Genomic DNA, 10,221 nt, shown 5'->3' on the forward strand with positions numbered 1-10,221 from the left:
ACTCCTTTTTCATGCCTATTATGTTTACAGTTCTCGCTGCCCCTCAAGTTAACACAAATAAAAGCTGAAATAGTGTTTTTTTGCAAGTAACTGGCAAACTCAATCCTACAGTCTTTACAGAAATGGTGATGTTAGTATCTCTGGAGTGGGAGCAGAATGCATGTCACATTGCCCGCTTGGTTTCTTTCTGCTAACTTTTTGCTCATATTTGCTAGCGGGCTTTGTTATTTGGGGTTTTTTGTTTGGTTGGGTTTTTTTTGTAAGCCATGCGTGTGATTAAGGTGCATCCTTAAAGCTTACCAGGAAGCTGTCTGAAAACACGAGAAGGATGCCTGGTCTGCTTTCTCTAAAGGTACTTTGCAACATTGTGTGATGCAGCTCTACCCATCTGCTACAGTCCAATCTCTTAAAGATTTTTATCTTCTCTCTTACTGAACTTACTGTTCTCTGGACTTAGGAATGGAGCAAAGCCATGCCTACAGCATAAAACCTTGTTGCAGTTATTTCAATTGTAGTTCATTTGACAAACTACTGTACTGCTGAGATACCTAGCTGACTGTTTAAAAGATCCCGTCTGACCCAAACTAGTCTATGAGTCCATACCTCTTAGAAAACACAACAGTTACTAAACCATTGATCTGTTGTGACTTCTGCTTAATACTAATCCTTGTTAGATAGACTCGCTGTAGCCTCATGGTGTATGGTTTAGTGCCTGCAGTGGAGTCTTGGTCTCAATCCAAGTCCTAGATGGCAGTTAGTGACCACGGCTTATTTGCACGTACCTTTTTCTTCCTGCCCTAGGGTAAAGTGTATTGAGACACTGGCTGTTATCAGGACTTACTGTACGGTTGTCTTTAGGACCTGATCTTTTGAATTTGCTTTCTCGTAGTTGGGAAGCTTTTCAGCACAGGCTGCTGCTTTCATGGTCCTTTGAATGGGAAGGTTTGAGTGTAGAGCACTGAAATGCTGTCTCTTGTTTTCTCATGTATGCTTGCCCTAATTATGTAAGTGGATGGATGTGTAGAGGTAGTCTGTAGTTTAAAAAAAATCTGAACATTGCTGCAATGAAGTTACAGTTTCTGTTTGCTAGAAACTAGATTTATGAAGGCAAAGAACTGATACTACTGTGTCTCGGCTGGCAAAAAACAATTTTTAAAAGTCACACTTTTTAAGAAAGTAAGTCTGTGATAGCAATTCTATAACACTGCATGCTCAGCTAATCTGTTTCCAAAGTGTCTTGGACAATATTTTGTTTGGGCATAGAAATACATGGATTCCTTCTGATGTTTGGAGTTGACTGGCGAATGTAAGGTTTGGTTTTTTTCTGCTAAATAGTTGTAGGATCAATGGTGTTTCTCTCTAGTATGCAAGTACATTTAGTGGGCATTTGGTTCAGCTTGTATCTATGTTTTGTTTCCCCAAACTTCTCTCTCCCTCCCATGTGTTCCCTAGGCAGGTATCGTCAGCAACACTGGTACTGTGGCTGGGCACAAAACTAACTCCTCTGCTGTAAAGTTCCATAGTGCATGAAAGTATATATTGTTGGTTCATTTGCATAGCAGCATCTGCAAACAAAGACCCAACTTGGAGCAGTCCATCAGCTGTCTACCTCTTGGTTGTGCCTCTCGCAGTAGCTTTATATGTAGATGTAGTCGTGGCAAAATAGCACACTGCTGGGCAGGAATAACCTGTTCAGTAAACTTAGCTGTGGATGTTTTTAGCTAGACTATTACCACTGAGTTGGTGTATTAATGAAGTCATGGTGTAAAAAAAGCAGTTAAAAGCAGATGAAGGTTGCCGTGTATCTTTAGCCTTTTGTATGTCAGCTGTTCCTTAGTTACGAATTTGTGTGCCTTGAAAGTCTCAAAATATGTTCAAAAGCTCACATTGTTTTGTTAGGCCACAAAGACTTTGCTTTTGCTTTCAAGACCTCCTATTTCAGACAGGTGGATTTAGATGCTTTTTTTCCTACTGGCTGTTCTGTAGGTGAATTGATGATGCTTACATGCAAAGTCTCTAGCCTTTAAGACAAGTGATTCTGCATCTATGTGGAGACTCGTAGTTTTGTTTAAACACTAGAAATTATTTGATGCTTAGCTCAAATATTCAAGGAATCTCATTCTTGCCTTCATGGAACTACTTAAGGTCAGTGTAACTTTAGTAGGTGTTGTGATATCTCTCAATTCAGAATGGAAAATACAGTTGTATGGGTATCCTGGAAAAGCTGTGCGTTACATAAATACTGGAGTTCTTAAAACTTGATGTCCTGTTGCTATGTTTAGCATGTTTGAATTGGTATTTTAATACATTTCATGTTTTTGCATTGAAACAACCCTATATGGAAACTTCGTATTAAGTAAACGTGTTGCCAAGAAAGGTAACGGGATTCCTGCACGAATCTAATTCTTGGATTAAAAAAGAAACCGTGTGAAACTGCTTAGTTGCTCTGGTTTTATTTTTTCACTTTAGTATGCTTGGTTTCTTCAAAATAACCTTGCTTCACCTGTGCTCATGATGCTTTTTTTCCCCCCCTCTCTTTACAGCAGTTCTGTGGTGTTCTTGGTCACACATTTATGGAGTTTCTGAAGGGCAGTGGAGACTACTGCCAGGCACAGCACGACCTCTATGCAGACAAGTGAACTGTAGAGATTCATTACTACTCCACCAAGAAGCCCCCTAAGAGTGGTTGACCAGGATAAGAAGTATTGAATTGCAATTGGCAGAGCATTTAACAACAGAATTCAGACCTGGATGGGGTAAACCTCAGTGCACTGCCTTTCTTTTGCCTCAGTATTACTGGATTGAAGAATTGCTGCTTCTTGTTAGGAGGTTCATTTCATTTCCCATTGCTCTCAACTTCATCTTCCAAGCACTGAGAATTTCACGTGGAGTATAGTGAAGTAGACTTCAGTTTCTCTACATCGCTTCTGTATTAGAATTTTTTTTTGAATCCTTTCATAATCTTGTTGCATGTTTAACTAAATCAATATGGCCCGAATGAACCGCCCAGCTCCTGTGGAAATCACCTACAAGAACATGAGATTCCTAATCACACACAATCCAACCAATGCAACCTTAAACAAATTTATAGAGGTAAGGCCAGGACAGAACTCTTACTGATGTTTTGTGGTTTGTTTTTTTTGCATACTGTTCAGGCATTTATATTAAGTTTCCTTCTTTACTAGTTGATAACAGCTGTGGAAGCTACATGAAGAGATACTGAGGCTCTTAGTATATAGACTTTTTTCAAATACTCGTGCCGTGCTTCAAAGACATACGGACAAATCAATTTGGATATACTTTGACCTTCACAAAAACATACTTCTGAAAGTGAAACGAAGAAATAATTACACTGTCTAGTACATTGTACATTAAGTATGTTGTTTAGGTGTGAAAACAGGAATGATCTGGCAGAGTTCTGTGTAGAACAATACAAAGATCTACTAGTGGTGGGAACTCAGTTTAGATTCATCTGAGGTGGTGCAACATTTCCGTGCACCTCTTGCATGGTGATTAAAAAGAGAGTAATTCACTATAGGTTGTGGATCAGAGACTTAGGAGCAAATAACAGGGTTGCAGTGTGCTTTCACTGCCTACCTCCCTTCAGCGTTAGCAGGTCATGGCTCTAGTGCAGCTGGAGAGAATCCTCTGAGGGCCATAGTGTCTGCTTGAGTGAAATCTATGGTGGTGGCTTGCTCTGCATCCAGAGCTGCTGAAGCTACTTCAGGTGTTTTGGCACCTCCTGAAACTGTTCACTGACTAAAGGCAGGTGGCTTGGCATACATAGCTAGTATCGGAATTTATCATCTAAACCTCATGTCTAGCATGTTGGAGCTATAAAGTGCACAGTTAAAAGTGTATGCATGTACGCTAACAATAGGTTCCTCATTAGCAAGATTTTTAGGTGTATTATACCTCTATTTTGGGATAATTTACAAGATGCATAGTGAGATAATATTTGCTTGTCTTTATACTGTCGCAACTAGATAAAGTGTGCTTAGGCCATGCTTCAGTCATTACCGTGACAGTTACAGTGCGAATGATGGGTTATTGCAGGGAGAATGAAGTCATTGCTTTTTTGTTTTCGAATGGAGGGTAATAGCAAAATGGAAACTGAAATTTTATTATTCTCTAGTTATGATAACTCAGGAACTGAAACAATTTATTGTCCTGTGCTTGTAATTATTAACAGTAAGAGGTCTTACGAACCTGTTGTTTTAAGTAGAGGGAGAGAAGGGGAAGATGTAAACCTCATTCAGAATGCTTTTAGTGAAGTAAACCAGGTTTGCAAACCAGGAAACTTCCTGTTCCTTTAAAAGGAATGATCTTTTGGAGATGGATGACTTAGTTCATCAATATTTATCTGGATCTGATTTTAAAAGGAAAAAAGTCTGACACAACATGACAAAACTTAATCCTAGGTATGTTTGCAGAAGAGTTTAAAGGTACCTGTATTAGCACACAGATTTCGGTTACTTCAGCTTTCTGTGTTCTCTACAGGATGGCAGGCATTTGTGTGAGTTTACTTACTGAAAATTTTGGAATGAGTTAATAAGCTAATCTATTGAGAAAATTAAATGGTAAGTGAAGTCAGTTTACTCTTAAAGCAGGTATTGGGGTTTTTTTCTCACTCCCTAGGAACTTAAGAAATACGGCGTTACCACAGTGGTAAGAGTGTGCGAAGCTACTTATGACACGGCTCCGGTGGAAAAAGAAGGCATTCAGGTTTTGGTAAGTAGCGTAGAAGCAGAGTTTAAAACCAACTCTCTCATGCACACACACACACCCCCCCACACACCCATCTACTCCCCCAAAAAATTTCTTTTGCCATCCCTTCGTTAACTCCACAAGTGTATTCCAGCAGCTGATGGAGTGAAAAGCTGTATAGACATCCTCTCTTGTCAGAAAAAAAAACAAACGGTTTTGAGCAAAATCATTTGCTCGGTGAAAATGGATTGAAAGGAATATATTCCTAATATTGCTATAGTTATACTATTAGAACACCGTAAGCTTGAGTGGTTCCCTTGGATATCAGCTCCCTTGTCCGTTGTGTGCCTTCCTTTTCTGTGTATGCACACAGCATACAAGCATAAGGAGTTCTATCTTTATGCATTTATGTATGTCATCCTATGTTCTAGGATTGGCCCTTTGATGACGGTGCTCCACCATCCAACCAGATTGTTGATGATTGGCTCAACCTCCTTAAAGTTAAATTTCGTGAAGAACCTGGTTGTTGTATTGCTGTACACTGTGTTGCTGGTCTTGGAAGGTGGGTAAAATTTTCAAGATCTGTGGAATTGCCATCCCTGGTCAGACTTGTTAAGATGTAGTACAAAAGTTTATTTGAGGCAAATGTAGAGCAGTCACATATGCGGTATTGGAATGACCTCACACTTCAGAGTAGCTCAGATGGCAGGAAACTCTTCTATGTGTATATTAGACTTAAAGGCCTTTTAGTCAGATGATGCCATTATCACAGTTCTCACACAAAACCTGCTGAATGAAGTAAACAAGTATATTCTTGTACCGAGCATATTGATGAATGTAGTGTTGATATTTTCTGTCTTGCTACGTCGTCTTTTTTTTCTAGTGGATTTGGGTTTTAGTGACTCACCTGTAAGTTTCCTCTTCATCCCCATCTCAGTAGTACTGCCAGTCTCCTTGTACCAAGGGTATCATAACCATTGGCCACAGACGAGTGGGGTGTTCTGGCGCATCACGACCAACTTCCATTTGCCGCCTATTTGGGGGATGAAAAGTGTTCTCCGAAGTCCCAAAGCTCTGTTTCTGTCTCGTTTCCAACACTGAGCCTCAAAATTTTTATGGATAATGCTAAATATTCCCCTCTTAGCCCTGTTCCCTCTGTCTGCTGCCACTATCTTAAATACGATTTCAACAGTTGTGAGAACATAATGGTTTTGCTGCTATTGTTCTAGACTACCTGGGAACCGGATCTGTTCAAAAAGCAGTTGCCATATTCTAGCCACGGGTTTTAGCATGTCCAGTATAAAATGGAGGTTTCTGGTCTTGCTGTACATTAAGCCTGGCTTATCCACTGTTTGCATTATGGCTTCACACGTAACAAATTTGACTGTAGTGGTGAATGTTACCAAAACAAGTCCTCTTTGACTGCTTACAATGATACCTGTTGGGTTTTTCTCAAAATTGGGCAGTTCACTAGTTGAAAAGAAGATCCTAGCTTTTTATCATGTAAGGTTTAAGTCCCTGAACATATGAAAACACTTAGGCTTGCTACTGGATGCACAAATCTGTTGCTAATGTGTGGCATGGGGTTTTGTCTTGATTTTTTTGAGCCATAAATTGCTGATATATTTGAGTTTGATTTGTCAGGCTTTTCCAACAGAAAACTGTATTCTGTCAGATGAAGAATACTGTGGCAAGCAAGGAAATTCTCGGGAGTGTGCAGCAGCAATGTGGATTGCATCTGTTCCTAAAATTTGTGACACTAGTTCTAGTACTTGTCAGTTCTTATTGAACCTGACCTGTCTTCTGATGTCTGCTTTGGGGTCCTGACTGGTTTTAAGGATGCTTGTTTGTGGGAATAGAAACCCATATGCAGTGCTTTCCCAGAATCAGTTGGCTTTGAAACAAATGGGTAAAGATTACTTGCATTTTAATCTCTCTTATACCTAAAGTCAGATGAATAAAGCTAAGGTTGACCAGACTCAATTTAAACCCCTTTCTTAATGAGGATGGGTGGCTTGAAAACAGATGGTATAATGGCTCGGTTAACATAGAAATGCCTTCTGCCTGTCTCTTTTCTTTCCCTGGGGAAGAAACATCAGATACACAGAAGGACAGAAAAGAGAACTGGGGAGAGTAGACTTTTTTCTAAGTATGCGTTGGCAAATGCTGAACTGAATATACTTTTTTTTTTACCAGAGCTCCAGTCTTAGTTGCTCTTGCACTGATAGAATGCGGAATGAAGTATGAAGATGCAGTGCAGTTCATAAGACAGTAAGTATGAAGCTAACATCTAGCGGATTCCAAGACTTAACACATTGATGTGTCCTTGGCCACCACAGGAAATTCTGAAGGCTGTTCTGGTCTTTACTCTTTTTTTTTTTTTTTTTTTCCTTCATATCTTGTAAGATATTTAGTACAGCTGAGCTTCCTGACACACATGCTGCATGCAGGTAGTGTTGTAGGACTTGGCCTATGGGATGAGTATTTTCTGTTCCTGTGGAAACCAGAATCAGTAAGTAATTACTTGAGCAAGTTTAAAAACAAATAAACAAAAAACCACCTAACTTTCAGTTAGATCTGCAGAGTTGTCTTTATTATTTGTACATATGAGAGGCAGAATACCTTTGAAATTTAGGTTCTGTCTGCTAGCCAGAGCTTACACTTATTCATGTTGGTGGATCCTTTCTTCTGTATTACATCAAAGTGTGCTAAACAGTTTCTCCTTGTCTTTTCTGCTAGTCTACCAAAGAAAAATATTTCCTTCGATTTTTTTTTTTTTATAAATGTATGTAAGTTGGATGAGAACAATTTTAGTCTCAGTGCCTTAATTTTGCAGGTTTCAGCTATATTTAAAAGAATCTGCAGCTCATACAAACAATGTCAAAATACTTCTTGCATAATTGCCAAGCCTTTAAAGAATTAAATTCAACTTATACATCTTAACAGACTGGTGTATATAAAGTGAGGAATAGGAAGCCTGGTACATATGCCAAACACTCAACAAAAATGTACCCTTCTTTCACACAGTTCTGGTTTGAGAAAACCAAGAAAGCTCAGTTTCTGTTCAACTTCTTTACAATGTTCACATACTTTCTTAATACTGTAGTAGTCTTCATAATTATTTTAAGAGACTGAATAACTTCAGCTTTCTTAGGAAGACCATCTCACATCTGCTCTATAGCTTCCTTTTGAAGTCTCTTCTAAAGATATTAATGCAAGATCTTTGGCTTGTGTATATCAGAGGCTAAAACGCTGTCTAAAATGCTATGTACTCCTTTGAGCATGTGGTCCAATGAGGTATTTGTGAAAGGAAGCTGCCACCCTCTTTCCTGGCACTTAACTTTTAATTATCCTTATTTTGGTTACAGTCTTGACTTAATGATGATTTTCTTAAGTGACCTAAAAATATTTTTCTCTGGTTGGTGATATTATTTCACTGGGCAGTAGATTAATGTTCCGTTTAAAATATTTTTTTTCTCCATCTAGGAAGCGGCGCGGAGCTTTTAACAGCAAGCAACTTCTGTACTTGGAGAAATACCGCCCCAAGATGCGCCTGCGCTTTAAAGACTCCAATGGTCACCGAAATAATTGTTGTATTCAGTAAAGCTCAGCAGCCTATAGTACTTCTTTGGGAGTAAAGGATGGAAACTAGAATTAAGCAGACTGCATGCTGAAGATACCGGTCTGATATTTTTTTCAGTAGTGAAGGAAGCTTCCTTAGGAGTATTTAATAGGCTAAAGGCTTAGTAGAAATGTAACTTCTATATTTAGATAAATACCTATCTGTTTGGAGACCCAGTAAATGTTCTTGCTGTACCCTCTTTCTGAGCTGTCTCCATGTTCATTAATTACCAGTTCAAATATCCTTTAATCATGCCATTGAGTCTCACTCACCTAGTTTCAACTACGAGAAATTGGGGTACTAAAATAAATTGATCTGTAGAGAGATTAGGTGCCAAAATACCCGGCATATCAGCTACATGTTTTTCCTTATAAATGAGCATAGCTCTGGTGATGCGAGAACTACCAGCTTATCTGGACCTTAGTATGTTGGTTTTTTTTTCTACAGTCATTTCGATATTGAAGAATATGGCCTCTACAGTAGCCTTGCCTGCTCACTGTATGTTTTGTCTCCCACAATCACACTAGAATTATCAGGATTTGCACAGTCTGTCTTTTTAATACTATGAATTGCAGCAACTTTTTACCCCAGCGTCTGTACTTTTCTGTTACCTGAACCTCTCCATTTTACAAATCATTACTCTCTGGTTACTCATGTAGAAAAATCTTTTAAATTGTACAGAAGCACACAAGTCTTTAATGTCTCCAGACAAAAAGCCTTACAGTAAAATTAATGTTGGCACTTTGTGTGCAACTTAACAGAGGGCCTGAAAAGGTTGGGAGGGGCTATTTAATATTTCTAGTAAAATGTTGCCTTTGTCTTGTGCAGGAAGTATAGAATATGCCCTTTACTTTAGTAAATATTTTTTTAAAACGTAGAAATGCTTTGTTATTGTAGCTAAAAATTCTTAATCAGAAAATTTCTGAAAAATCTTGTAGTTTCTTTTACTGTACCTATTGAAAGTTGTTTACCGACTATTGCTTTGTTGAAAGTGTGATTTTTTTTTTTTTCTTTTGTTTTTTCTCCTTGAGTTTCTGCTGTGACTTGGGCAGACCTCTGTAATATTTTGTATGCCTTTCAAGCTGCGTAACTTAATATTTGGATACTTGATAATTTGTTTTATTATGTAATTGATAAAATGGTGATGTGTATTAATGTTAGTTCAACCATATATTTATACTGTCTTGGGAATGTGTGGTTATAGTTCTGTGGGAGAAATAATTTTGCCAGTGTTCACCAGCTTGTAAAATCTAGTGCGAGAGCTTAAACATCTAAATAAATACTGAAATGCACTTACAAAGTTTGCTGAAATGCTCATGAGTCACTTATTTTCGCATACTTTGTCAGCAATCTTGAGGTGCCTAAATTCAGAATCTCTTCAGGCATCTGTTTTCTTTTTTTTTTTTTTCTTAAAATCTGGGACTGAATGTCCCCTTTACTGTAATGTTTGCTGTTTGTTTTACTCATAAATAAATGTGGACAAAAATTAATAGTAGAAGGTACGATATTTCTTTATGTAGCTTACTTGTGACTTCCCTTCCCCAGCACTAAAATAAGTTATTTGCTTAGTGTTCTTGAAGCTGTCTTTGCAGTAAACGCAGAAGAGTATACCCATCTGTAAAGCTTGGAAAACACTGCTGTGGGTAGCATTAGAATTTAATTACAAAACAGTACGACACCGTGCTTCATTGTCAAGACTGAAGCTATGTCCAAACAGAAGATACCCCCCAAGTTATGTGAGCAAAGATCTGTGTTTCAGTTTCCAGGGGGGTGGCCAGACTTCCTGATGAGAATTGGAAGGTGCTCTTAGAAGTCAGCTGAGGTGCTGGTCTTACTGGTGAGCCTAAGCTCAGGCCCATGTCTGCTTAAAATTAACCCATGGTTAAATGCAT

The 10,221-nt window shown here is 38.5% G+C and overlaps 1 protein-coding gene across 3 annotated transcripts; it reads left to right on the forward strand.

Moving 5' to 3' along the window:
* Positions 1-2,543: 2,543 nt before the first annotated feature.
* On the forward strand, positions 2,544-9,819 carry PTP4A1 (protein tyrosine phosphatase type IVA, member 1). Of its 3 annotated transcripts, XM_009705665.1 has the most exons (5): positions 2,544-3,093; positions 4,639-4,731; positions 5,139-5,269; positions 6,904-6,978; positions 8,194-9,819. In XM_009705665.1, exons 1-5 carry the CDS (start codon positions 2,989-2,991, stop codon positions 8,309-8,311), a joined length of 522 nt encoding a protein of 173 aa, XP_009703967.1. In that variant the 5' UTR covers positions 2,544-2,988; the 3' UTR covers positions 8,312-9,819. The 3 variants fall into 3 exon arrangements, with proteins under 3 accessions (XP_009703967.1, XP_009703968.1, XP_009703969.1); XM_009705666.1 differs by lacking the exon at positions 6,904-6,978; XM_009705667.1 differs by lacking the exon at positions 4,639-4,731 and having other exon boundaries at positions 2,998-3,093.
* The last annotated feature ends 402 nt before the right edge of the window (positions 9,820-10,221 follow it).

Source organism: Cariama cristata, unplaced genomic scaffold, assembly GCF_000690535.1.
Source record: "Cariama cristata isolate BGI_N322 unplaced genomic scaffold, ASM69053v1 scaffold12788, whole genome shotgun sequence".
Taxonomy (NCBI): Eukaryota; Metazoa; Chordata; class Aves; order Cariamiformes; family Cariamidae; genus Cariama; species Cariama cristata.

Excerpts from the sequence above, each read along its gene's own strand:
- PTP4A1 (XM_009705665.1), top strand. The coding sequence starts at position 2,989 with ATGGCCCGAATGAACCGCCCAGCTCCTGTGGAAATCACCTACAAGAAC. Across the intron at positions 3,094-4,638 it reads CCTTAAACAAATTTATAGAG|GAACTTAAGAAATACGGCGT; the intron begins GTAAGGCCAGGA and ends CTCACTCCCTAG. Across the intron at positions 4,732-5,138 it reads AAGAAGGCATTCAGGTTTTG|GATTGGCCCTTTGATGACGG; the intron begins GTAAGTAGCGTA and ends CCTATGTTCTAG.